The sequence below is a fragment of the Vanessa tameamea genome, chromosome 13 (genome assembly GCF_037043105.1).
Source record: "Vanessa tameamea isolate UH-Manoa-2023 chromosome 13, ilVanTame1 primary haplotype, whole genome shotgun sequence".
Lineage (NCBI taxonomy): Eukaryota > Metazoa > Arthropoda > Insecta > Lepidoptera > Nymphalidae > Vanessa > Vanessa tameamea.
In genome coordinates this window covers 7,442,932-7,468,292 of record NC_087321.1, presented here as the reverse complement: position 1 = coordinate 7,468,292, position 25,361 = coordinate 7,442,932, and the positions used below count along the sequence as shown (strand labels likewise).

The 25,361-nt window shown below is 31.4% G+C and overlaps 2 protein-coding genes across 2 annotated transcripts; one reads left to right on the top strand and one right to left on the bottom strand.

Moving 5' to 3' along the window:
• Window positions 1-774: 774 nt before the first annotated feature.
• On the bottom strand, window positions 775-5,968 carry LOC113403402 (transmembrane protease serine 5-like). The gene is made up of 5 exons (XM_026643949.2): window positions 5,842-5,968; window positions 5,372-5,591; window positions 4,194-4,300; window positions 2,879-3,066; window positions 775-953 (listed from the first exon to the last, which is right to left on the bottom strand). Exons 1-5 carry the CDS (start codon window positions 5,963-5,965, stop codon window positions 801-803), a joined length of 792 nt encoding a protein of 263 aa, XP_026499734.2. The 5' UTR covers window positions 5,966-5,968; the 3' UTR covers window positions 775-800.
• Window positions 5,969-8,091: 2,123 nt separating this feature from the next.
• LOC113403401 (calcium-binding protein E63-1) lies at window positions 8,092-25,139 on the top strand. The gene is given in 7 exon segments (XM_026643948.2): window positions 8,092-8,370; window positions 14,318-14,350; window positions 16,508-16,595; window positions 20,363-20,506; window positions 22,978-23,110; window positions 23,509-23,657; window positions 24,004-25,139. Coding segments are annotated over 7 exon segments (834 nt in total). The 5' UTR covers window positions 8,092-8,106; the 3' UTR covers window positions 24,027-25,139.
• The last annotated feature ends 222 nt before the right edge of the window (window positions 25,140-25,361 follow it).

Genomic DNA, 25,361 nt, shown 5'->3' with positions numbered 1-25,361 from the left:
CTATAATAAAACATTTTTATATACGAGGTTCCTTTGAATTTCGAAAATACCTCTAGAAACCTAAGGTTTTAATAATTTAAAACCATTCGAGCAAACGATAGAAATTGGAAATCCTCTATCATATGTGAAACTGGAACTGGTAATAACAAAAATATTACATTCATGTAATAGTGAATAAAATAATTTATTTGATTACGAACTTTTTTGTTATATTAATGTGTTGCGATTTTTGTTAATTTTTAAAAGCAAAAGGAAATGTGTTTCAGGTTTTCACGTTTAAAACTAATTACATTATAAAAAAACTATCGTGTTTAGTAAATTGGTGTAGTAAATAAATGTATTAAAAAATATATTATATTCGTTTCACTGTATTATGATACATATGTTTTTGTAGTTTGGATGAGAAGCACCGATCGAAAGTGTTGTCTCATTATATTGCAAATCGCAAGGGACTTGACAAGTCCGGTTAGCAACTGACTGAAGTCTGGTTACTATATTCAGTGAAAGTTTCGTTTTGCTTAATATGGATAATTATCTCATTACAATTTATTATTGAAATATTTTTGTCAATGTACTTGAGAAATTTACACTACTATCGGTTATATGCCTTATCCTAAGGTAACAAATCGATATTAGCTTTTAATTTACATCTAGAAAATTCTACTATTATCTATATCCGTAAGCAAAATGAATCGTTTAGTAATAGTAACGGACATTATTATTAACAACGCACATTGAGAAGAGTATAGTTTATTTGTAACAAAGACAAATTGTCGTACATACTGCTGAGCACAAAATTCTTATTGTATATTCTTTATAACACTTCTAAGCCATTGTATATGAGCGCCAACACTGACGTATACTCCGGGAATCCCGGGAACTCCACAACTGAGTCCGTACGCACATATACCTTGAAGCTTACCCGCACATATCAGTGGACCACCAGAATCTCCCTGTAAAATTATGAAATAAAATATATTTGTTATGGTAAACAGAACATACTTAATAGTGTTCAAATTCTCAATGTGATATTTAAGATTCTTTTAAGTCAATTTAATATAATTATTTTATTCGTGCATAATTAGCACTTTGTATATAATTATGCTAATTGTCAAAAGACATTCATTATCTTCAAGTCAACATGAAAACTAGTAAATATGAAAACTAACTGAAAAAAAAAAACATTAAGAATCAGAATTCAGCTCAGCGTCAAAGCTTGTGGAAAAAAGGGAATAAATGATGTACAAAGACATTTTTATATGATCGCGTTTCTTGCGTTCTAGGAAACTTGTTTAGGAAATTAATTTAATTGATTTATATTTTTTTTTTACGGAAATGCTATGATTATTTTTTAACTACTCATTAAATACAATGTAATGTGGTATTCATATTCATGTATGTATTAGTCATCAGGTGATGTAATAAAACGATTCGATATAATTGCATTCAAAGATAAAAGCCCTTTTGATAAATTCCCCGGCAGACATAATAAAATACTTATATATAATAGTAGAATCTTTAATAAAACATATATCTACCAAACGAATTTTTCAAGTACCTAAGTTTGAAGAAATAAAAGAGAAAAAACTTTGGGTGCAAATTCATGGTAGTCTTAATCGAAACTAACTCGTTCAATTCAATTAGTTCTACCGGTTTGAAAAACTGCTCACAAATAACCTTATTCTAATATTAAATTCGATTACCTTCTGGGCCGTACCGTAAGTTTAGGGGGGCTAACATTACTTAGGGGCCCAACTAAAACATATCAGAACGTAGACTTGAATTAAATTAATTGAATGGGTATACATACGATCTGTTTAATTTAATAAAGTTATAGATTCTTTCGCATTATCGTCTATTTTTAACTTTTACTTGCCTTAGCTGGGTTCCCCTTGAATCCACGGGGCCTTGGGCTAAAGCCCGAAAAGCCGTATAGTAGATCCGGCCCTGATTGCCTTACTACCCTAAGCGACACTACCACTACTTAGGGACAGCTAATTAAAATATATTATTTTAAGGTAAGGGTTACAATAATGATATCGTTATCTTTTTTATTTATAAGATTTATTTATCTACTAACATTTTGTTATGTTGAATGAATCATTTTTGTTTCGCTTGTTATCTCGATCAGCTATCGATTTCGTATGAAGTGTTGATCGATAGCTCACACAAACAGTGATGTCGTTATTTAAAGTAATGTTGTTTGTCATGCGAAATATATTTTATACATTTTCATGATTATCATTGTGGTATCATTCGTCATATTTTCTACCGCCAAACAGCAAGCCAATGCCTATGGGCAGTGTGGTCAAAACTTACCACACAGTAGTCCAGTTGCCAGTATTTGACTTATAACATAGAAGTTGTCGGCTCGATATACATATTGCTGCAAGAGTGCGTTGTCGTAGGATATTTTTCATTAGTCCTAATAGGTATATATTTCCACGTGAAGGTCTAGAAATGTATCATGATTGGGCTAAGACTTTCTCTTCCTTTGAGGAGACGGTTATCAGCGTATTGCACCACGTTGTTCTAATGAGGATCAGTGGATAAACATATTACAGATGTTTTGCTTAACCGCCGAACACAAAATTATAAACACAAATTAAGTACATACATGAAAATTAATTTATGCATATCCGTGATTGAACCCACGATCCTCAGTTAAACTCTACGTGTGTCTTTGTAATATACCATCATGGCATCAAGATCATAATTATTATATTTGGATTGAACTGTGTCCCATAATATTTAATGTCCGGAATCTATATTCGGTACGTAGTACACATTCTATTACGATAAGGCTATTATTTCCGTACATATTGACGTAGTCGATAGTGTCGTGGTTTGAATAGTATGACATATAAAATTATCGAACCTGGCACGCGTCTACTTCTTCACCGACGGCGCATATCATTCCGCTGTCGTATTTTGGAGCTACGTATTGTCCTAATGATTCAGTACACTCGTCCAGAGATACTAGATTCAGTCTTGCAGAGAGTAACGTATTTGAGAGTTCCTTTCGGGTTACATCTCTATACCCGTAGCCGTACATTGTACACTCACCTATGAAATATCAATAGTATCAAATGAGTAGTATCCAAAATTGAGAAAAAATATTAGTACTCATTAAATCACGCTTATTAAGCGCGTGTTGGTGTTCACGTGGTATAATATAATTCAACACTTGTAGGTTTTCTCAGGATGATTTCCTTCACTATTAAATAAGAGATGAATTGTAAACAAAAATAAAGCACTAACTCAGTGGTTTAGACCCGAAGAAGCGACATCTGTCACTGTTTCCTTATATTAATGGCATTCAGGATGAGACGACGAGCGACGTTACGTCGACGTATTTTCGATGTAAAATTTTACATTTTCATAATATATATTATGAATATAATATTCATCTGTTTGTATGTAGGGGAATCTCTGGACCTTTTCATATCATTTTGTGTATTAATAAACGACGTCCATGCGAAGCCGGGCCAGTCTCTTACCTAAAAAAAATATTTTAAGGAAATCTATAGTTAAAACAATGAAGTACGTACACCTAGATCAACGGTTAGCAATTATTATGATTTCTACGTCTTGTTCGATTCTCGTTTAAATATTAAAATGCTTCTATTGATAATTTTGACCGAAATAAACCATGTATGTCTTATTAAATGGTTAATATATTTTAATATAGGTCATTACGTGATTACTCATTATTAACATTTGTGTTACAGTCACCTATGCTAGTTAAAGGGCTCACGTGACACATGATGCGTTTAAAGAGATTATAGAAATAGAACACTACAACTGTCTTACATTAACACGGTACAACCAACAACAATGTACATATGTATGCAGTTTTAAATTTACATATTTTTTAAATTTATCTTTTTTTATCTTTTATACGTGTACCCATTCATTTAAATCTTCTTTTGAGTTGGCATTTTTAATATTATTTAAGATAATATTCAATAGGCTATTTTCAGTACTTCTAACTATATCTTACAAGTTCACAAAGCCAATTATGCAAGTAAGATACTTTTATTTACTTCTTTATCTGACTGTCCGTTTGTAACACCTTCTTATTTTGATAGAAACGTTTGGCAGGCGCACAAAAACATTGTAATAATAGCTTATTGGCTGTGACAGAGCTGATTGTTTGAAGGCAAGCTCGTTAGCAGTTCATTCACAGTTACCTGATATTCCGAACGAAGAGTTGGGTAGCACTGTATCATTAAGCCATTTTATGTCATTCAATTCAAGTAGTAACCGCAACACAGCAATGTCATGTGCTCCAGAAAATCTGAAACCGTATATGTTTCTCACCGACACGTCTATATGAGTTTAGGTAAGCTGTTTTCATTCCCTCTCTACGAAGGCCGACAAATAGATTTGTTTTTGATATGACTTTCCCAATAATACTAAGAATTATAGACATTGGGCTGGCGGAACAGCGGCTTTGAAGATGTCTTCTGAGCAGCATGCATATTGATTAAAAATAAGTGAACATAATCAAAACTATCGTATGAGTTATTATAATTCAAGTTTAATTCTAATGCAAAGTAGCTAGACTGAATTCAAAAGTTAAACAACTATAAGATATGTCACGCTATTTCGGATCTTATTGTGCCGTACATATATCCACTAACTAACAGGTAAACTACGTGGTGGAATGAGCTTCAAATCTTCTCCTTGAGTGGTGGCCAATCATATTAATATGGTAATTTTTCCAGCGAACGTAAATTTAATTGTACGCTTATTTTTCAAACGAATTGAAAAAGGCAACAAATACACTGGACATGAACGCTCTAGACCAGTAATTCCCAAACTTATTTTTCTCGTGGACCACCTATTGGTATGTGTCCGTAACCACAGTTTGAGAGAAACACTAAAATATGAACTAAATTAAAATTTGTTTAATATTGGTGCTTTTAATTCTATCCTTAGCAACCCTACGAGTATTTCAGCAATTAAAATCTATGAATTTGTTAGTGATTCTCTCAAAGTGATGAAGAAAAAAAAAAGGAAGGCAGGCATCAAGTATTTATAGTGGTGATCGAGTTCATGTCTGAACAAGCACTAAGCATTATCGGGCGGATAGCGCTTTGCAAGTCTATACACGAAATTGTACGTAATATCGAATACGCAAGTTTGGACAAGTAACGGTCGCTTGACTTATTAAAATATTATCTGCTTAGTTAGGTACTTAAAACAATGTAGGTAGGCCCTTATAAAAAATATGCTTACATTTTTGCTCTTTACTATCAAAAGCAGATAAATTTTCGTGGACCCCCATTATCATCTATAGGTATTGTAAGTACTTTACTGTAAAGTGTCACTAGTACCTATCTAGTATACGAGTACTTGCACTTACCGACTGTATAAAGGATGCGGTATAATTTCCAGAACTTGAGCGTTGGGTGGCACAATGTTATCATCTGTACAATAGTTCTTGAGGGAAAGACAATAATTCTCCGGTTCGTGTTCGACGCAATGCGCTGCTGTCACAGCAATATGTGGGGAAATTAAGGTGGCGCCACATAAATGTTGAGAATTACTTGCGTTTTGTAAAGATGCTACTCGATTTTGGGTACCTTTGGTAGAAGTCAAATTCACATAAATATAACTCTTCATTTCAAAACAAAAAGTTTAATATTAAGTTAAAGTGATATTAAGCTGTGATAAATACTATATTTATTTTAAAAACATAATTTAATCGTCACACTTAGATACTTATATTCAAATATATTATAAATTTATGAATATAATGTGGACATCAATTATTTTTAAACCAAAATTTTCAAATGACAAACGATAATAATAATAATAAATAAAGGAGGATACCGCAAGCCACCTCCTCTCCTCCGATAACTCTCTTTACTCTACCACACTCTATTAAATACAAATTGATTACTGATATGAATAAAAACATAAAAAAATCAGAACTAGTTAAATTGAAAATAGACATCGTTGTGACAATAACCGGTTATGGTCGCAACTTAAATAAAAATAACAATTAATACTTTATAGTCTTCGTATGTATTGTAAAAAAATCGTGACAATTAATATCGATTTACAATTGTATTCATATATGAACAGGTGATTCTTCAAGCCTACACGTCATTTTGCAAATGCGTATTGAAAGTACCCATAGTGAAACCAACGTTGAAGATGAATTGTGCAAAACTAAGACGACTAATTGAACTCGAAATTCTTTTAATTTCACAAAATATTTTGTGATGTCTTACCGTTTTATGGTTTTTGAACAATGCATAATATTTTTCCAGTAATACTTCAAATATTTGATAAAAAATTTGGTAATAATGGCATTAAAAGTTATATTTAAACACGTGTTAGTACCGTATGTTTGATAACAACTACTATACTGAATGGAATTTTTAATTAATTCATTTTATTAAAAAAGAGATAAAATCTTATATAATATAACATAAACATAATCAGCCTGTAAATTTCCCACTGCTGGGCTAAGGCCTCCTCTCCCGTTGAGGAGAAGGTATGGAGCACATTCCACCGCGCTGCTCCAATGCGGGTTGGTGGAATACACATGTGGCAGAATTTCGTTGAAATTAGACACATGCAGGTTTCCTCACGATGTTTTCCTTCACCGCCGAGCACGAGATGAATTATAAACAAATTAAGCACATGTAAATTCAGTGGTGCCTGCCTGGGTTTGAACCCGAAATCATCGGTTAAGATGCACGCGTTCTAACCTCTGGGCCATCTCGGCTCATAAATTATTATCTATCGGCTCTTATATTAATATATTATTAGAAAAAATAATATTATATTACATAAAAGTTGGTTATTTCTACATAGATATATGTTTTTTCGTTTTTTATTCAGTAGGTATAGGGTACAGCATATTTGGTAGGCTTACCGAACATTCGTATTCGACTAAAATACCGATCATCCCAACATATTAAAATGTAATTGGAGCATACATACCCTTGGAATTTATAATGTAAGCACGTAATGACGAATAAAAATGAATCTTTTTGAGTGCCATTAAGTGCCATGGGTTGAAGTCTGGACTTGAGACAATATACTTATTGTACCATCTTTATTCTAAAAGAAATGTATATTTAGTAGAATTTAACGTAATTCAATTAAATGACAAACGCAATATTTGAATACTAATAACATTACTCTTTACATAATATTTGTTTAAAATGACTGGTTAATTAATTATTAATAAACGACAGCTTTTACGCTGGTTTACAGGTTTACCTGTTGATCTAGCTGGAATTAAATTTGCAACGGTTTCCCTTTTGAAAGTTAAATGAGCATTATGAAAGAGTGCATTCAAACTTCTTACGAACTGACATGATATTCCTAACATTTAGTAATAAACCAATAATATATAAATTTACCCGTTTGTTAGTGCTAGGAATGACTAATCAGCAAATTGTAGTAAATTGTCTATGGGAAAATCTAATTGTCTTTGATGAGTAAATATTTTACAGTACGCTAAAAGGCTATGTTATGAATGTCGTCTATGCTGGAAATATCTATAATAATAAATATGTAGGTTTATAGGGAATAATAAATAAACAAAACTTACACCTAACAGTCCACACAGTAATTAAAAAACAGTTAGTATACGTTTATTTTTTAAACCAATTATAACCTACGTATAAAATAAATAAAAAGGTCTCGAAAGAAAATAAAAAATTAGAAAGTACTTTATTACTTTGTATCTAATATACCTATGTTAATTAACTCTGAGTCTCCACTTACTAGATAAAATTGTAAAACCCATAAATAGGTACTTATGAAAACTATCTTTTAAGATAACAGAAGCACTTCCTTGATGATAACAATAGAATGGAAAGTATGGTTCAAACAAGTCATCCGAGTATTTTTATATTTATTTTTATCGACCATATAAAATCTATTTTGCATTTTAAAGCTTCGTTCCATTTTAATAGAATATACTTATATATATATATATATCATAAATTGATGCCAATGGTAGTAACCTTACGTAGTAAAAATAAATCGCAAGTAATTAGTATACATCATAAGAAGTGTTGAGTGCACCAAAAATAGTTGGGTCTATTAATATTTTGTGTTATTGTTTTTAGTAGCATGTTATGCCAAAATGCAGCGACAGTGGACAGGTGGGAGCGGACGGCGATAGCGTTGTAGCAGCGAGGTTTATGTAACGCGAGGAGCGGCGCGGCGCGGCGACTGTCGAGTACAAGCGGGCGTGCGGTGGCAGGCGGCAGTGCTCCGCCGACCGCCGGGGCACACCGCGCCATGGACCGCCCGAGCGGAACACCGCCACAGAGTCCCTCCGCCGCGCATTCCGGATTTGGCGCCTTCTGCAATGCTCTTACTGAAACGCTCTCGGTACGTACCGTACCAAATCGAACTCTATCGTTCGAACGTTGTCATCGCAATGTCTACGTTGGCTCATATCGGTCCGATTTATAATACGATCGCCGCCAAAAACGAATTTTTGGCGCCGACACACGCTATCCTTACAATGCTCTATCAAATCTGTAACGAACGCCAATTTACCTAATTGAAGTGTCGCAATGTATCTATTTTGAGACGCACGTGCTCTTCGAGGTCATCGAGTGTAGTCCGCACACACAGCTTAGGAGACAGAAGGTAGCATGGAATCTGAAAAGTTATCAGGGGAATAAAAAATATAAACAAGTTTATTATTAGAGCGCTCGTTCGGACCGGGTCGCACGGCCGTGATTTGTCCGATGGTGGTGATATACCGAAATACCCGCGCAATAAACGAACATCCAACGTCGTACAAAGGCGCGACATTAGGCACTCGTCGCGAACTCTCCACGCCGCTCACCACGGCCGGCACCATACGCGACATCTTCTACACGCCGCGACTTTGCTGTGCCTTCATCGTCGCCGTGATACCCAGCTAGTCTACTATCATAGGTACTAATAGAGATATGAATACGGATAAACGGATAAACGGATAAAACGGTAAACGAAAAAAAATAACGGAAGATAGGACGTTTTTCGTATCACGTTTAAATCAATGTGTACTGTGAGTGTATTTGAAATGAGTGAATTTTAACTCTTCTATAAGTTATCGGTTAAATCGTGAAAATTTAGTTTTTACTTAACATTCTTGTTAAACATGCACGTGTCTCAATTAGCGTAATTTACGTAAATGTGACCGTCGTCAGCTGAAAATATGTGGTTGGATTTACAGCGCCGATGTCTGTGTGTTCTTGATCGTTATACTTGAAATAAAATTAATGTAATATAATTGATATCTATATATTTTTAAAACACAGGATGTCTAATGAAACCATATCGTCATCAAAGTACACTTTTTAATTATTTTCAATGCATGCATTGATTCTGTTTATTTACATTAAATAAGTTAATCAAATGTAACAACAACCAATTTACATACATTGCTGTTTTTATTATTTTCATTATAGCATGAACGTATAAAATTTACATATGAAAAGCAAGGAATAATCATAGTGCACAGTAAAATATAACATTTGTGTTCGTGCTCGTTAAGTATTGTTAATTTGCGAAACATTAAACTCAAACAAGAATTGTATGTGTATGTCGTTTAAATCTAGTTATCATGTTTTACTTATGTTTACTCATAACTGTAAATAATTTAACAAAAGTAACTTAATTTTTGTTCCGTCTTTGTTCGATAGTAATTTTATTATTATTACAAGTAAGTTGCTATTTTGCCGATATATTTCATATTATAATAATATAATAATAATAATTTCGTTTATTTAAGACAATTAATAGTCCACTTGTTAGTTACAATATTGCTGATATATTGCTGATAGTTATTCAAATTCAGTAATAATTTAATCATATAATTCTTCTTTAACATTCTTATAGTTTTACATCGTTAGGGAGATTGGAATCCTTTTAAATATTTGTATATATTTTTCGATGAGAAATAGTTGTTAATGATGGCAATTGTTTATTCAAATCAAATGCATTTTATTGAAGTAAGCTTTACAATAAAGCATTTTTGAATCGTCAATATTTCAACTCTACCACAGTTTGGTAAAGTATCCTCCAGCGAGAAAAAATGGCAAGAAACTCACATAGCGGTATATCTTTTAAATAACGAGATTTATAATGACATTAGTATGATATCCAATATGATATCCAGATTTTTTATTAACAGTAACAGGCTTATACAGGTTTAGTTAACTCTTTACATGTACGAGTGCATTCCTACTATGGGCTGTCACACAATTACACACGCAATTTACATTATATACATACTTTACCATACAGTTTGTCAGGTGCTAAGTTATAAAGTCTGAACCTGTCCTACCTCAAGAAACACTATCTAACGCAAAAATATGTAATTAACTATACCGGACTAGTAGTTCCTAAGAATCTCGCGTATTATCTTACAATGTCTCCAGCGCTATGTATGAACATATAGATTATACCTACTTATTAAAAACCTTAATAGTCTGAAAATATACTCTACTAGGTGTTGCTTGTGCCTTGATAAATTGCAATAGGTGGTTTTATTTTTTTTATCATAGTATCCGTAATATTTTAATAAGTACTAAATGAAACTACAATATTGAGTAGAATTAGGTAGATGTATCATATATTATATTATAGAAAGAGCAAAAATTATGGAATGTATTCTGACTGTAATCTCACTAGGCATTAGGACAGCGACCATTTTGGTGTTTGGAATGACTGACAAATAACAGGATCATTTAATAAAATCAAATTTCTTCAACAGCAATAGTCACGTCAGGAGACCTGTTATAAGATAGAATATTATTTGGTTATGATAAAACGTAACCAATTATTATAGTGTGGGTAGTTTAGAAATTTTTGTTCGTAAAATACTAACCGCTATAGATTTTGAAAGTCAGATTTAATTTATATCTTTATATCTGTGGAGTAAGAGGCTCGATATCCCCGAGGCCCTGGGTTCAAATGGGTCCGATTCACGGCACTTAATTATTGGGTTTTTCTGTCAAATCTCAGTAATTGCCCGAAAGGAAATAAAGAGTGCTTTTCTCCGTTGAGAACGCCGGCCACGGCTGAAATTGTCGTGTTCATAATCATTGTAATTGTATTTTGAATAATCTGGTCCTATTAATCAAGGACAGGTGTTATTTTTAAGCCATTTGATCTTTTAAAATCACGTCTATTAATGAAACGCTGTTATTTCAGTTGAAACGTTGCTGTGTATTAATTTTGCAACGAAATTAATAAAATAATTCATTTTTTCTTGTCTGTATGGAAACTTTAGCTTAAAATATATTTTGATCATTGAATATGAATAGTTCAATTAGTTATTTTACTGCACCTTTTTTCTTTTTATTGAGAGGATAAATCAAAGAGTGGAAAAAGCATTTTAAAATCGTTTTCAGATAAATAAACATCGATAACTCATACATCGAAACATATGTACATTTCGATTTGTAATTACTACGTATCGTGTGTCGTGTGACAAAAGGCATAGTGGCCATTAGTTAGGTCACACCAATATAATCTAAATATACAAGTACAGTGCAAGGTTGGATCCAACGTATAAAGGTTTGACCGCATCGATCGGCAAACGACGTTAGCATTGCCCTCTTTTTCTTTCCCAAGATTAAAATTCCATTGTGACGTACCATAAATTTTTATCTATTAATCTTTTAAAAACTAACTTAGCTTGCTATTAAATTTAGAAATATTTTATGACAGTTACTTTAACCTGGGTTCGCGACAGCAACTTACTAAGACAGATAATAGTAATTGCTGTTATTAATTAAATTACACAAGTTTCGAATGTATATTTTTTTCGTTTATTATTTTATAATAAATTACTTAGTAGTATTTAGATGAACTTGTGTTCGCTAGGTTTTTGCCGTTAATGGGAAATTTATATGGAAAAATAATTTCTTAAGTTTCCTGAAAAACGAAAGAGTTCTCGAAACTATTTCATACATTAATCAATACAAATAAGCTATAAATATATATAAAATAGAACTCGATCATTTATTATGATATTTTAATTCATAATAAATTATATATATAACCTACAGTAGATTTGCACTTGTTCTTATTATATGATATACTGGCATACATTGACAGAATATTTCGTGCTCAATTATCGTAGCCACGAGCCATAAAAGAGGAAAAAAAAATAAGTATACTATTTATGATTAGTTTTTATTAGCAAGTTCGTATAGTCTCGCGATATCTACTCTATACATAAGGCTTAAAGGATAATATTTATGTATCCTTTGACGATTGTGAACATTTAAAACGTTCAAACGGTACGTACCTAATACTAAATGACATTTACAATATTTAACAATTTTTACAAATAATAAAATTTTCACAAAAGTAAAAAATGCATGACGAGTCATTCTAGTCGGAGCCGTTTGAACGCGGGAAATAGCAATTGGACAGCGGCACGCATCAGTCGGTTCAGTTTAGTGATTATAAATAAAAGATAGGAAACTCGGCCACTGCTCCTGCTATTTCGGCTTCTGATTGAATCTAACACTGAAATCAAGAACACGACCAGGTTAAAGTGGGTTTGTTTTAAACATGAATTTGGATTGTCGATGGGGTCACATATTTAGGACCGTACGTCTCTGGTTGCTGTGCACGATGCGATATGTAAGTCTTTTAAAAATATCTATAAAAAACAAGTATTAGTTTATTAAAAAAAATATGTTAAAATGAATTTCATTTATTAATTTTAAATAGTAATTAATTTTCCAGTGCTTTAAATTGGTTGTAAATCGTTCAAATATCTAACTATATACCTATATTATTTAAATGTATAGTACTCCTTGCTACTGGATTTATATTGTAATATTATATTCAGTGAGACACGTGACTCGACTCATAAAGACTTAATCTGACTAGGTACTTTAGACATGAGTTAGTATACAGTGTTAGTATGATGTAAACGTAATCTTGTAATCCATGTTTCAAGATTGCTTTCGCCGTATTCATACGATTAAAGCAGGTTATGCCTAGTATTTAAAACATTTCCTCCCAATTTATTGGCACCATGCCCGGTCTTACGGTTATTATGTTCAGTCGTCGTATATGACAAATACGGGTTATCATAACTATAATAGCCACGATTAACATACATATATAATAAAAAAAAACATTCTTTCATGAATAAAATCTTCTCGTCGTATCACCTGAAAACGTTATTTTGAACGATCAACGACCTTTGGTATCAAATATATTTATTTGTACGTTAGATCTGAATTATTTAGGAAAGCTTAATTAGAAAATTATTGATAATACCTTATAGCTGATAATATGTAAAACATACGCAAGATTTGATTAGTGTAGACACATTAAAGAGCATTCTTGTCACCATTCCACGCGGTCAAGATTTATACAGTAACTATTTTTAATTCATATTTGTACATATTTAAGCACTTAATGTTATCAATTAAAGAGTTGATTCATTAATAAAAAGTCAATAACAGGATAAACGTCAAATCCAATCAATAAGTTATCAATTTTAATTTTTTTTATACAAAGAAATTATATACAGGTTAAATTCAGGAATACTAATCATATACAATACACAATAAAACGATATTTATCTACGTAGTATACACGTTAAAAATGGTAAAGTGCTGATATATGCACTTGTGTAGTTTGATTTACTTATTTGTTGCTTTACTAGAGGATTTTTAAAAGACCCGTTAGGGTTTTTTGTGCTACATTTTTCAATGGGCTGTGGCTTTTATTTCATTGTATGTGTCAGAAGAAGAAACATTTGCATGAGTTTCCTATACTTTATTTTATAACATTTCATATTTTTTATAAGAATCGATGTTGGCGATTTGAATAAGCCTATAAACTAAATTGTCTTTATAAGAATAATTCTCAAAAAATTACAAGAAACGGTACCCAACTATCGAATGGGTATTATATACCTTATCACCTTGTTTTCAATTTGAGTTACATTTTTTTTTATGGTATAGGTTGGCGGACGAGCATATGGGCCACCTGATGGTAAGTGGTTACCACCGCCCACAGACAATGTCGCTGTAAGAAATATTAACCATTCCTTACATCGCCAATGCACTACCAACTTTGGGAACAAAGATGTTGTGATCTTGTGCCTATAGTTAAACTGGCTCACTCACCCTTCAAACCGGATCACCACAATACTAAGTACTTTTGTTTTGTGTTAGAATATCTGATGAGTGGGCGGTACCTACCCAGACAGGCTCAAACAAAGCCCTACCACCAAGAATATATAATACTACGAGTTCCAAAATACAAATATGTGAACATTGTAGATGACGGTTAATTTTGTTTCCAGGGTATGGCAACCACTTCGAGGAGCCGAAGAAAGGTGAGATATGCTAAGGACAACTTAAAAAAAGCTATACGTACCTACGTACCTACACGCTGTGGGTACCTACACATTATTGTACATGCATATATGAAATATCTTTATACTTTCGTATATAATAACTCATGATTTAAGTATATAAAAAATATATTTAAAATAATTGATATATTATTTATATAATATTCATTCGTTCTAGGAATTTTCGTTGCCAATTCCAAAAATGTATATAATATTTTAGTTGTCTTTAACTTTTGGTACTCTTTTGTCATTTAGTCGAAGTTGACTTTAATGTTTTGTAATACCAACATCACTTACAGTATACAGACTACAGTGGTAATGTTTGGAATCTTTCAGAGCGTACGTTCACTCGTTTGCCAACACAACTCTGTTATGCTACGTATGTTTGCAACTATGTGCCTAATTTGAAACATTGTGTCCCCTTGACTTTGACCACTTTACCGAGTTGAAGTATTTTGGGCACTTGTGACTGATATATACAAATGGATATATTTGAATTGCAACAATTTATCTTAGGTATATTATGATTCATAGAAAACTCAATATTAATCTACACTCGAGAATTATCTACCTACTTGTAGGTACTATTGTGGTTTTGTAAACAAGCAGTAAAAGAAAATAGGCTTTGAAGCTTTTAATGTAAAATGTAGTCGGAACCGTCTTTGTACTGAACAATAACTCATAAACGCTTTGAACGGCAGGAAAGAAATGTCTATTTTTTTCAAGTAGCTAAATGTTGCAGAAATGTTTACTGGCCGTGTCCCGAGTTGATGCTGTGCCAAACACGACATCAGTTATTTCAATACTAACTTCATTTACTCAAACTAGAACTTACATATTTATCAAAAAGTTATATTTAATAAGTCCTTCTTCAATACCGAAACATGTCGAAGCGCCAATTTTATATAAGATAAATGTAAGCTGACATAAATTCTTGGCATAAATAACATACATATATAATAAACTCTGGTCCCTACAGTTGACATCATATTAAATCTTAATATGATAAATGATCCGTTTGAATGAAATTATGACATACCTAATATGTGAGTTGGCAATGAAACTTTGTAAGGGACATAGGTAATTCATAAGGTATTCCGTAATGATTGATAATCTAAACATTTTAAAGTTTAACACAGTTGTTTGTTTGTTTTTTTTTTATTTTAATAATTCAATGCAATGTTTTATATTAATATTTTGTGACTATCTGTACTGCAACAGCTCCTAGTTGACAAGGGAGTCCAATTGGCTTTAATGCTTTCTACACAATGTATCTTTGGTTGTGCGATGTTGACATTACATGTCTCATATACACGTTTTAATATAATGAAAATATAACCAACAATCTATAGTTTTATTTTAATGTTACTTCTTATATCTTAAAACAAGCAAATTGTAACAAATGATAAGCCGTATAGGAAATATAATGAGACGATTTTTTTAATGGGTTTTCTGTGTCAGAAGGCATGTTTAAAATGATATTGTTACTGAGAACTACACAAATTAATAATTTAAGGTCTTCATTTTATGCTATTTTTAATAATTGTAATAATGTAGCCAGATTTGAAATAATTATAGTTGAAAAAATGTCTTGCTAAAATTACATAAACAAAAAATGCTCGATGAAAACCTTGTTACAGATTTCTAGGTAAAATAGATGTTATATTACTCGTAGGTGGCGTTTATTTTGTTTCCGACATTGCGAATTACAGTTTACGTTACAAATAATTTGAATTCGAATTTTGATCGAGTTCTCGACTTAATGTGTTCTATTTATCCATGTATAGTTCTGTCAAAATAATAAAATATTTTTAAATATTTAATTATTCCATCTCTTTACTTACTATTGCGAGCTCTTTCAAATTTGGTAATTGTTCATTTTTGTTTTGTTTTTAAATAAAACAAATAATGTTTATATATATGGAAAATATAGAATCTATTGATCAACCAATAGACAGATAAGACAAACCAAAAGAGTGATAACGTTCGGAAGTTGATAAAGTTGTACTGATATGTCGCTGGCACATTATGACCAGTAAAGCCACTGTTATGAAATAGAATATATTGTGTACTGAATAACTCTTTCAAGTTTTGTGTATGTCTAATTTAAGTAATTCAAATAGTTGTAATGGATTGCAGCAAGAAGATGAGAAAAAAAATAAAAAGAAGCAGTCTCCAGTGGACGACCGGCCATCGGTACCAGCGCCAAGTGAGGCATTGCTCAATAGTAAGCATACGAAAATATTTATTCGTATATTTAATAATTTTCATTGGATCACAATCATTTTCGTTCGTCAATGTTTATCCTACCTTGTAAGTCAATACTATCAAATTTACTTGATGTCCATTATGGCGTCAATTTTCGTAAATCGATTCTAAAAGTTTGCCTAACATTTGGTTTTATAGGAATTTTATGTACTTTTACCTATACTAATTAAGTAAAATAGTTAAGTAAGTTAATTATGTAAGCACATACTTATGAATTAAAGCAACAGTCAGTGTATGTCGCATCTATTTAAATATCTTTATAGTTATAATTAAATATTACAAGCATGTTTCAGAGTGCTATTAGTTTAAAAAATAAAGATAATAAATTTATTTTTAATTACAATATTTGGCGGCGATTTTCAAAAGTTATATTAATCCACATTCCAAGACCCTGAAAAATAATCAAAATACTACTTATCAAATGATAGCATCGATTTCAAGGCTCAGGAAATGCACACTAACATTAATTCAGTGTTTTATTTGTTATTCATTGTAATTGCTAAAATATTATGATTTATAGAGGTGCACGATAAGATAAGGCAAAATTTTACAACCTTAAATTCACCATTATTAGATAAGTCGGTACTTATTTTTGGAGACTTTTAGCCTTAATTATTGTGATTAATGATAACATTTCAAATAGGTTGTGTTAGAATATGATTATGATTTACCTTTAGTACTATAATTGTTTAAGAAATAGGCCGAAAGAAATTGCAATAATCCGAGTTAACACTACTGACTTTTGATCTGCTTAGTTTGTGCTTGTAATTCAACTCTAGCTCAACGGAAATGAAGGACAATATCGTTGGAAACATGCATGTATCGGATGAAATTTTGCCGGCAGTCCGCATTGTAATAATGTCATTTATATTCTACACGAAAATTCTAAATATGAAACATTTCGCTTATTTTGTAGGACGTTTGTGAGGCTTTAGGAAATGTGGAGCATTGACAACATGGTAGAGCCGATTATGTTAGTAAATATAACTTATTTCTTACACATTCTTATGTCTTAAGAATAAGAATCGAGACGTCAGAAAAAAACAACTGTTACTACGACATTTATGTGTACATAAAAAAACGTTTATATAGGTATATGTTTCGAAACCTGCGATAATTCCACTGAATATATAGTGTTATTTTTTACGAGTCATTTCAAACGTAAAATAATTTAGAGAATTCATTGCTAAACTTTAAAAACGTTTTGCAAGGCTTTTAATTGAACGCTGTGATATTATAGATCTATTCTCTCACAAAGGCGTTCCTTCCACACTCAATTATTAGCGTGCATTAATATGAATGACGCTTGTGCTTACAAGATTCTTAGAGAGTGTGAGATGACTAATGTCAGAATAAAGACAGCAAATAAAAAAATCAAATTGGATTATATTTGTTAATGCACGTCGATAATTTAACGCACCGACGTGAGTGAACAGTTCTATCTATACATTATTAAAATATTTGGCTAGCGAACTATATTAATTGACTACAAATTACGAAAACTATAAAGTAATTCAAAGCAAAATATAAGAGATTTGTCGTTGAAAAAATAAGCTGCTTAAAATACGGCGAGCAGGTGGAACTATTTAGTTAATAATAAATTAGGTAAAATAATTATTTTCAGCGTCAATTAAATTTCCATGGTCGCTTCGTCGGCTGTCTTAAAATTGAAAGATGAAAGATAAGAGCTGTATCTACATAGCGTTTCCCTAATCTTTTGTCAATATTGTGAACGTTATAAGGCAAACTGATGAGAGAACGTTCATTTTCATAAAACATCTTCAACTAAAGTCATCATTAGAACTAAAGTGATTATCATAATTTCACATAAATTAATTATATTATACAATATTTACTATAATATAAGTTAGTTGGTGTGTCGTTAGTTACTCGAGCGATATGACTTTTCAAAAAAATAATGATTTCTGTAAGTAGTTTTATTAAAATAGATATTTAAACTAATATTTTTCGTATAGTGTTTATTTAAGGTCAAAGCCAAATTCTGTTTAGAAATTAAAAAAATAAATCGAATTGTATTCGTTGGAAAGTTTCGATAAATAATTCACGCATTCGTTTATAAGTAATTGCTAATTTTACGATGCGTACATTATAAAGGAGAAAATTTATTCGACGCGATGGGAGTAAACCAAAATACACTTACTGACAGTATCGATAAAACACACATGTTATCTTATATCTTCATGTAAAATGATGTAATAATCAAGGATTCTGTCATCGAAGTCGTAAATTTATGTCAGAGCTTATTAGTTGCAATGCCATTTAACAGAATTTATACTTGTTGTGATAAACTTATGTATACATAAAACAGACCTAATATAAATCGGAAATCGTAGCCAAGTGGCAGCGAGAAACGAGCTCTTACTAAAATATAATCAATTTATAATGCAGACGGCAACATAAGTATTTAAATTATTACTACGATTTCTAGATACTAAAAATTAACATACATATATAACATAATCATACGGAATCTTCATCAACCATCCAAAATGCAAATCGCTTATTGTCTGTTTGGCTTGGTGTACTGAAAAAAATTTGTTGGGCGTAGCGCCACTCTAAAAACAAATTTCGATGAAACTTTCGGTCTCGTATGTCTATTGGTAAAAACTGTGTTCATATTCAGTAACAGATTTATTCACTCACGAAGACACGCCCCTCAACTTTATTAATTTTAAGTTTAACTTGGAGGGGCGCGTCAGTCAAATAGTAAGCGTGTCCCTAAAAATAGTGTAGTTCCCTCATTTCTGCAATTATATGCGATCTCCGAAAACAGAGCTAGTAAAGACTGATGATGAACTTCCAATAGATCCAATAATCTTATATGAAGTCATAGTAGCTATATCTGTTAGGAATGGTAGCATGTATCACTATAATTTGGGAACGTTCGTATCAGGGCACGCAGTTGTACTGCCGAAGCTATGGAAATGTATATTTATTAATTATTACATATTATTTACAGAAATTCTAATATTTTTAATTTATTCGTCCGATTTATGTTAAAATTGAGATAGGGAGCTGTTTAGGCGCATTCTGTCCAAACGATTGCTACCAAAATTTTTGTACAAGAGCTTTTCGTATTTTGAAAATATTATAATCAAAGATATATAGTAATAATAAGAAAAATAAAATCAACATTAACTTTATTTGTTGCACATCATTTTGTTTCTATTCAATTAAAAGTAAGTAGTTTAAGCCAGTATTTTCAAATATATTACAAGATGTTTAAATTAACTCATTACAAAAAGAACGCGAACCTAACTGAATTCTATATTCTTTATGATTCCATTCTTAAAGAACCTAAGATCTAGTATCAGTAATTTAACTTATATTTTAAAAATATAAATATAAAATACAATTTTAATTTTATTTAGAATAAGAGTTGTTAAAACAAATCAAATATTCACTCACAATCTAGATGTTTTAATTAGTAGCCAATAAATTAGTAGTTCTACTATTCAACTTCTAGTTTTATCACAGATCAATTGGGTGTTACCGAACTATTGTGTTGTCCTTTTGCAAATTATATTAACATCACAATTAGGTATTAGAAATACGAATACATATCGTATTTTTTAATTTCTTTAATTAATCAGCGAAGTTTAACATAAAATTACCCTTGTTGAAAAATATTTCAACATTCATAATAAAATGAAATATACCGCGCATTATAAATGCTAATCCCCTAACCCATGTTTTATTTTCTAGATCTCCGAACAGCATTCGGTCTGTTGGATAGGGATAGCGACGGTCACGTAACGCCGGCGGAGCTGCAGTTTATGCTGCGCAACCTAGGCATCGAGGTCAGTGACGACCTCATAGCCGATCTTATTAAGGATGCCAGTAAAACTGGTGAGTAAATCCAACATAAATTCCCTTTATTATCTTATTCTTAATAATATAATAAACACAATATTACATAATAAGTAGAACTATAAATGTTGCTCGTGATTAGTATTCTCACTGTTTGATCACGTGACAGTGTGCTTGACGTGCTTCCAATATTGTCAATGAGGTGGAAAATATAGCTTTATTGTTTCTTGTCATGTTAAATCTATTATTACATAGTTTTGTGTAGAGAATTATTTATGTTTAGGAAAACATAGTCATCTAAAAATACTTCAACCCTATAGATATGTATAAATATAAAATTTAACACCTTGAAATCACTAGCCAAAATGTCATGAGCTTTTAAAATATATGTCCTTGTTAAAGTACTTTCAGCTGAGCATCGCCCACTTTGCACTTTGATTTGAATTGTTGCCAAAAACGAACAGTCGCGCGCTGATTTTTATTCATGTTAAGATAAATTAGGTCATTTAACGATCTTGTAACCGGCTAATTGTAACTGTTATGTCTTAAATCGTGCATAATTAATATTATTACTGAAAACGCTGGAATTCGCTTCACTAATTTGTGTTTCGATTAGATCTGTGTTATTGTTGGCAGAAAAAATTAAACGATAAGACTGATTTATTGAATTATATTTTAAAGGAAAAGTAAACAAAGTTGATTAAATCGATGGAGATAATTTATTCGAGGTATTATTGTAATGGCGTGCAGGTGTGGGCCGCCGCTTCCGGTGACCTCGCGCGTTCGCACGGCACCCTTACACCCCTTTTCCTGAACGCACAACATTACCACAGAAAGATTAGACATTTACTTACAAAAATCGTACATTGTTGTACGTGTTTTTTTATTTAAATTAGCATATAATAATAATTATATACTCGATGATTTTTTTATATAAGATTTGACAAGTTTTTTTTACTTACATTGACACAATAAAAGTTAAGGCAGCAGTGGTTTAGAATTATTATATAATAAAATTGAGTACTTAATCATAATAAATATATACCCACTGTGGTTGAAAATCGACCATATCTTTTCAGGGTATTCGTTTTTTCTACATATCTATGCACAATATGTGAAATCGAATAATATACGTACCATAAAGTTACCTTAATTTGCCTTAATAATAAATACTAAAACTTATGTCGTCTAAATTTCAAAGTTCACAAAGATATGTGGGTACTTATTTATACTGGAAGATTAATTGATTCTGTTGACTGTTTGACTGTAACAATTCTCGTATGCGCTTTAATTTAAGCAAATATTATACTTGATAAAGCGCCAACTCTGTTAAGAATTTACCTTTAAAGAAACATAAAGTTTTGAAACTATAATTATGGCGAAATCCTACGCAGTTAGATGTACAAAGTTTATATTATTTATGCTAATGATTTATGAACGCAACATGAAAGAGTCGTTACATTGTCTTGTGTAAATCTGTGACGTACTAGAAGCACCTGTAACGGACAAAAATACTTCGGCATCACAGCACGCAACGCGCTACACCTACCATCGCAATATGCTAATCCACCCTTCCTATCAGATTACTCGGAGTGCCCATTTTACCTTTAAAGTAGATCTTAGATTATTTTTATATTGTGTTATTTCAACCATTTCACTTAAGTACTATTATTTTACAAAATAATAGAATAAACTAATTCATCATTTATAGTAAAAGATAACAAACCTTTGTCTTATGTAAGAAAGAAGTATATATTTGAATTTAACCAAGACTTAATAAATTAAAAAGTAAAAAGTTAAATTCAAAGTTTAATATTTTTTCTATTGTAATACAAACTAGTTTTTTTTATATAGAATTTTCTACCCCTTACAAGCATACATGACTGTAAAATTCTAGTTTGGAAATGAAGATATATCTACAAGATTTTAATTTAAGGTCCAATTAAATTCACGTGAATCGTGTATACTTACCGATTTTTTAACTAAATTTAATTTTAAAATACATTACTAGTATTGAAAAGTATATCGGACAATAATATATAACAAAGTTTGATTAGATTTAAATATAGTAAGTATTATTATTAGTCTTGAATATTTTCAGTAAGGTTGACAGTTAGGAACTTAAACACTTGTCAAGTTAAGGGTTATCGAAATACATTTCCCTATATCTTACGTTTACAAATTGGTAGCAAACTCACGATGTTAAATTTTATTAGGTGAAACACTTGCGTATGAACATTAACAGCGTGTCAAAGCCAAAAATAGCGCAAAGCTCAGCAAAGGCTACGTCATAACTGTAATGACTTCCCTTTTACTGCGTTAATTAAGTTTTAACGACACAAACCCTTTCATTAACTATCGCATTATCGCCAACGGTAATGAGTGTGGACTTGTATATTCCTATAGGTTAAATGAGATCATCACTTTGTAGCATATTTGATATATTAGAAGTACCTGTTAAGGCGGGTGTAGGCATTCAATAATATCTAATACTAAAAAAAATCTTACAGGAAATGGCTTAATAGATGAAAACGAGTTCATGCAGTGGGTGACAAAGATTCAAGCACTGCAAGGGTTAGATGTTACAACGACTGGAGGAGATTCGGAAGAAGAAATAACGAGAGATTTGCTGGCAGCATTCAAGTAAGCCGTGCATTTATTTAGTTAGCGCCGTGTTAACAAATTAAAGTATGACTCATAAAAACCTTCATTTTTTTGTAAAAATATACGAGTATGTTAACAGTTACAGTAGATTCTTTAAGAATTACGGTGATTACGGTATTCTGGACGTCATTATGATAAGAGTATGTTATAAATTTTATTAATAAATCTAATCAATGTCGAATATCGCCTTCTTACATTTCACGCTCGTGTTCTACGGTGAAGTTTGTGTTTCTTTTTACAGAATACCTCTCCTGTACTTACAGTACATTCCTTGCAGTTTCTCACGTCACAATATATTAACCATAAATTCTTTCCCATAGTTAATATTCAAGTGATACCACACTACATTGATTATTTACTTGTGGTTTATATTACAGAGTGTTCGACCGCGACGATAACGGATACATAACGCGGGATGAATTGCGCTCAGCACTAGAAATTATAGGAGAACCTGTGACGGACGCGCAACTGAACCAAGTGCTGGCGCTCGGGGATATTGACCACGATGGCCGCATCGACTATGAAGGTAACAAAAAGCCCAAGTAAATCGATCTTTAATTGGCACAACTCTTCTCCAAAATAGACTGCACTAACTTTCAACTGCGAAGTTGCTGTAAAACTTTACCGAATCGATTTTGCAGTAATGAAGGGTAGAATGTTAATTAATTGATCATGCAGTTCAGCAGTATAAGCATTAGGAATTATTTCATATGCCATTTGACATAATAGTGTATAATTAATACATTCCATTTGAAGAAAGCACTACACAAATTGCTAAGATATTCACCAGAAACGGGGGAAACGAGCTATAAAATTACAGACGAAGTCAAAAGTTCACAGATTCATCAAAATATTGAAATTTTTTGTTGCAGAGTTTGTCAAGATGCTGTTGTAATAAAAAAAATCATTGAAAAAGAAAGACCTCACTAGATATATTACTGTCTATTGTCATCGATGTTTCAACGACGTCGCGTCGTAGTTAGTTGAGTAGTTATTGTAACTGGATACTGTCCAAGGATCGAGTTAGGTTAATTTACTTATTTATAGATTTTTATAGGTTATAGATATAACCATGTATAGATGAAATGTTTAAAGGCTTCATAGAAGGCAGATTGAAATATTTGACTAATGATCGTTAACGTTTTGAAGTAACTCTTATATGTTATTTTCTTTTGAATGTCTGCCTTTGAATAAGAAGTTGAAACAGTAAATTAATTTATATATCTACGTATATTTAAAAAAAGTTTTTTTTTAGTCTTGCCTACCTTAGTAGGCTACAAGTACATGCATAGTACATACATTCGAGCAGTTATTTTTTTTATACCTACTGCAAAATTAATGTTTGCGGTTTTCGTCTGTAAGTGTTTTTAGTCAATAAAATTAGAGATATTTTTATATGCATGATAAAATTGCAAACGCTTTTTACAACGACAGAGCGATCTTCGTTTGGACTCAATACGACTGATAATATAAAACAAATATTCTTGGATGTTTTTATTTGTCTATTTTGTACTTACTTGATAAAATGAAAATTTTCTTTTATGCAATCTTAAGGCACTATGAAATATTAAAATTTATTAACATGGCAATACGAGCTTTTTGGCATAAAGTTATTTTAGGTTAACAAATCAAAGCTATACTTATGTATAATATATCATAAAATATTGTAATTTTATGGTTGTGAAAGATAATTTATATCAAAACAATTGTATATATTACGCCGTTTCAATGTTTATTTATATACATAAAGCGAATAGAGTATAAAAGTTCAGTGCGAACACAAGATGCCCACACACATTATATTTATATTTTAATTACAAAAGGCTTGCTTTGTAAAGACTATTACAAAAGTGAACTATTATTAAATTTTACAACAAATATTTTGTAATTGTTGCTAAATATTTGTAGTATCAAAAAAGTTCATGGTTGCAATAGTTTAAAAAATAGCCTTTGAAAGGCATGTGATTTGTATTATTCGTGATCAAATAAAACATAAATTTGTTATTTATTTTATTATATTACTAACTCCCTATTCCTCGTTATTCATATAGATTTTGAAATTAAAATAAAACACTATCAACATCTAATTGTTATGCTTAGTAAAGACTCGTTGACGTAGTTGTTTACAGAGGCAGAGCCTGGAACTACATACCCTATTTCCTTTGGTCCCGTCATAACTATAGAACGACTATACCGATCACTCATCACCTTTTTCAAGTCGATCTCCTCA

Bases quoted from the DNA above. Each gene is read 5' to 3' on its own strand.
- LOC113403402 (XM_026643949.2), bottom strand. From the start codon at position 5,965: ATGTCTATTTTCAATTTAACTAGTTCTGATTTTTTTATGTTTTTATTC. The intron at 4,301-5,371 runs GTAAGTGCAAGT...ATACGGTTTCAG, and splicing joins CCGCATCCTTTATACAGTCG to ATTTTCTGGAGCACATGACA. The intron at 3,067-4,193 runs GTAACTGTGAAT...GATATTTCATAG, and splicing joins CTCTTCGTTCGGAATATCAG to GTGAGTGTACAATGTACGGC.